The sequence below is a fragment of the Hypoxylon trugodes genome (genome assembly GCF_022578975.1).
Source record: "Hypoxylon trugodes strain CBS 135444 unplaced genomic scaffold F4822scaffold_51, whole genome shotgun sequence".
Taxonomy (NCBI): domain Eukaryota; kingdom Fungi; phylum Ascomycota; class Sordariomycetes; order Xylariales; family Hypoxylaceae; genus Hypoxylon; species Hypoxylon trugodes.
The window spans coordinates 1-908 of NW_026250066.1; the positions used below are offsets into that span (position 1 = coordinate 1).

At 44.9% G+C, this 908-nt stretch overlaps 1 protein-coding gene across 1 annotated transcript; it reads left to right on the plus strand.

Annotated features, from left to right (window-relative positions):
* On the plus strand, positions 1–671 carry F4822DRAFT_273660 (uncharacterized protein). Its single transcript, XM_051454752.1, has 2 exons — positions 1–91; positions 161–671. Exons 1-2 carry the CDS (start codon positions 38–40, stop codon positions 356–358), a joined length of 252 nt encoding a protein of 83 aa, XP_051308277.1. The 5' UTR covers positions 1–37; the 3' UTR covers positions 359–671.
* Positions 672–908: the final 237 nt, after the last annotated feature.

Below are 908 nucleotides of genomic sequence, written 5' to 3' on the forward strand. Positions count from 1 at the left end.
CAAGCTCTTGCTCAGCGAGCTTCGGTGCATTCTGCGGATGGGTGGGGCAAACCTGAGACGAGAAGAATACCGGGATCATAAGATAGCTCCCGTGAGTTTCTATACCCCGCGCCTCTATATTCGAAATTCCCTGTTTTACGTTTTACTTATGTAACTTAAGGTCACTGTCGTGTCAGCTTCAGGCATACATGTTAGGATTGTTCAAGGCTATGTTGATGGCGACAAGGAGTGCGTCTTCGTGCGAAAGTCACGTATTATCAATATCGATGGAAACGAACAGGAGAACTTGGAGGAACTCGTGAATATCGCTTGTTGGCTCTTAGGAAGCCCATGCAGAAAAACAGAGATCCTTAGTTAGACCGTAACTAAGTAGAGGCCGAGGTTACGGCACCGCCCTTAGAGACGGACATAACTGAGATAGCTTCAGTAACCCTCCTTTCCATCACCCCTGTATATTTCCTTGACACGCGCACATTTATACGAACATATCAGATTACAAGACACCGGGATAGCTAGGTACCAGAGAATTAAATCCTTATTTGTTACCATGAAGGTTGCGAAGCAAAGAGGTAATTAGTTGTAGAATATATTTATCTCAGCCAGCACTATGTTTGAAGGCGGGAGAGATTTCGTCTTCCTCTTACAACAACACCCATAGCTATATAAATCCTTCTGCTTTGCTTCTGTCTCTATGGAAGCAAGGACCCCGGGAAAATGCTCTAATACAGATATAGTATTATCGAAACATGGGGTAGGTGGGGGATATTACAGGGACAATGAGGTATCATTTAAAGATCACGGGAGACTCGGGCCATAGACTAGGTGCATAGCGAGGAAGCGACCAAGTAACACTTAACCCCCATGTTTTAGCATCCAGTCTGTACACTCTGCATAATCACCTCTTGAGC

What these genes read in the sequence shown, in the direction of transcription:
- F4822DRAFT_273660 (XM_051454752.1), top strand. Translation starts at nt 38, where the DNA reads ATGGGTGGGGCAAACCTGAGACGAGAAGAATACCGGGATCATAAGATA. An exon ending in GGGATCATAAGATAGCTCCC is followed by an intron (nt 92 to 160) that starts GTGAGTTTCTAT and finishes ATGTAACTTAAG; the next exon opens with GTCACTGTCGTGTCAGCTTC.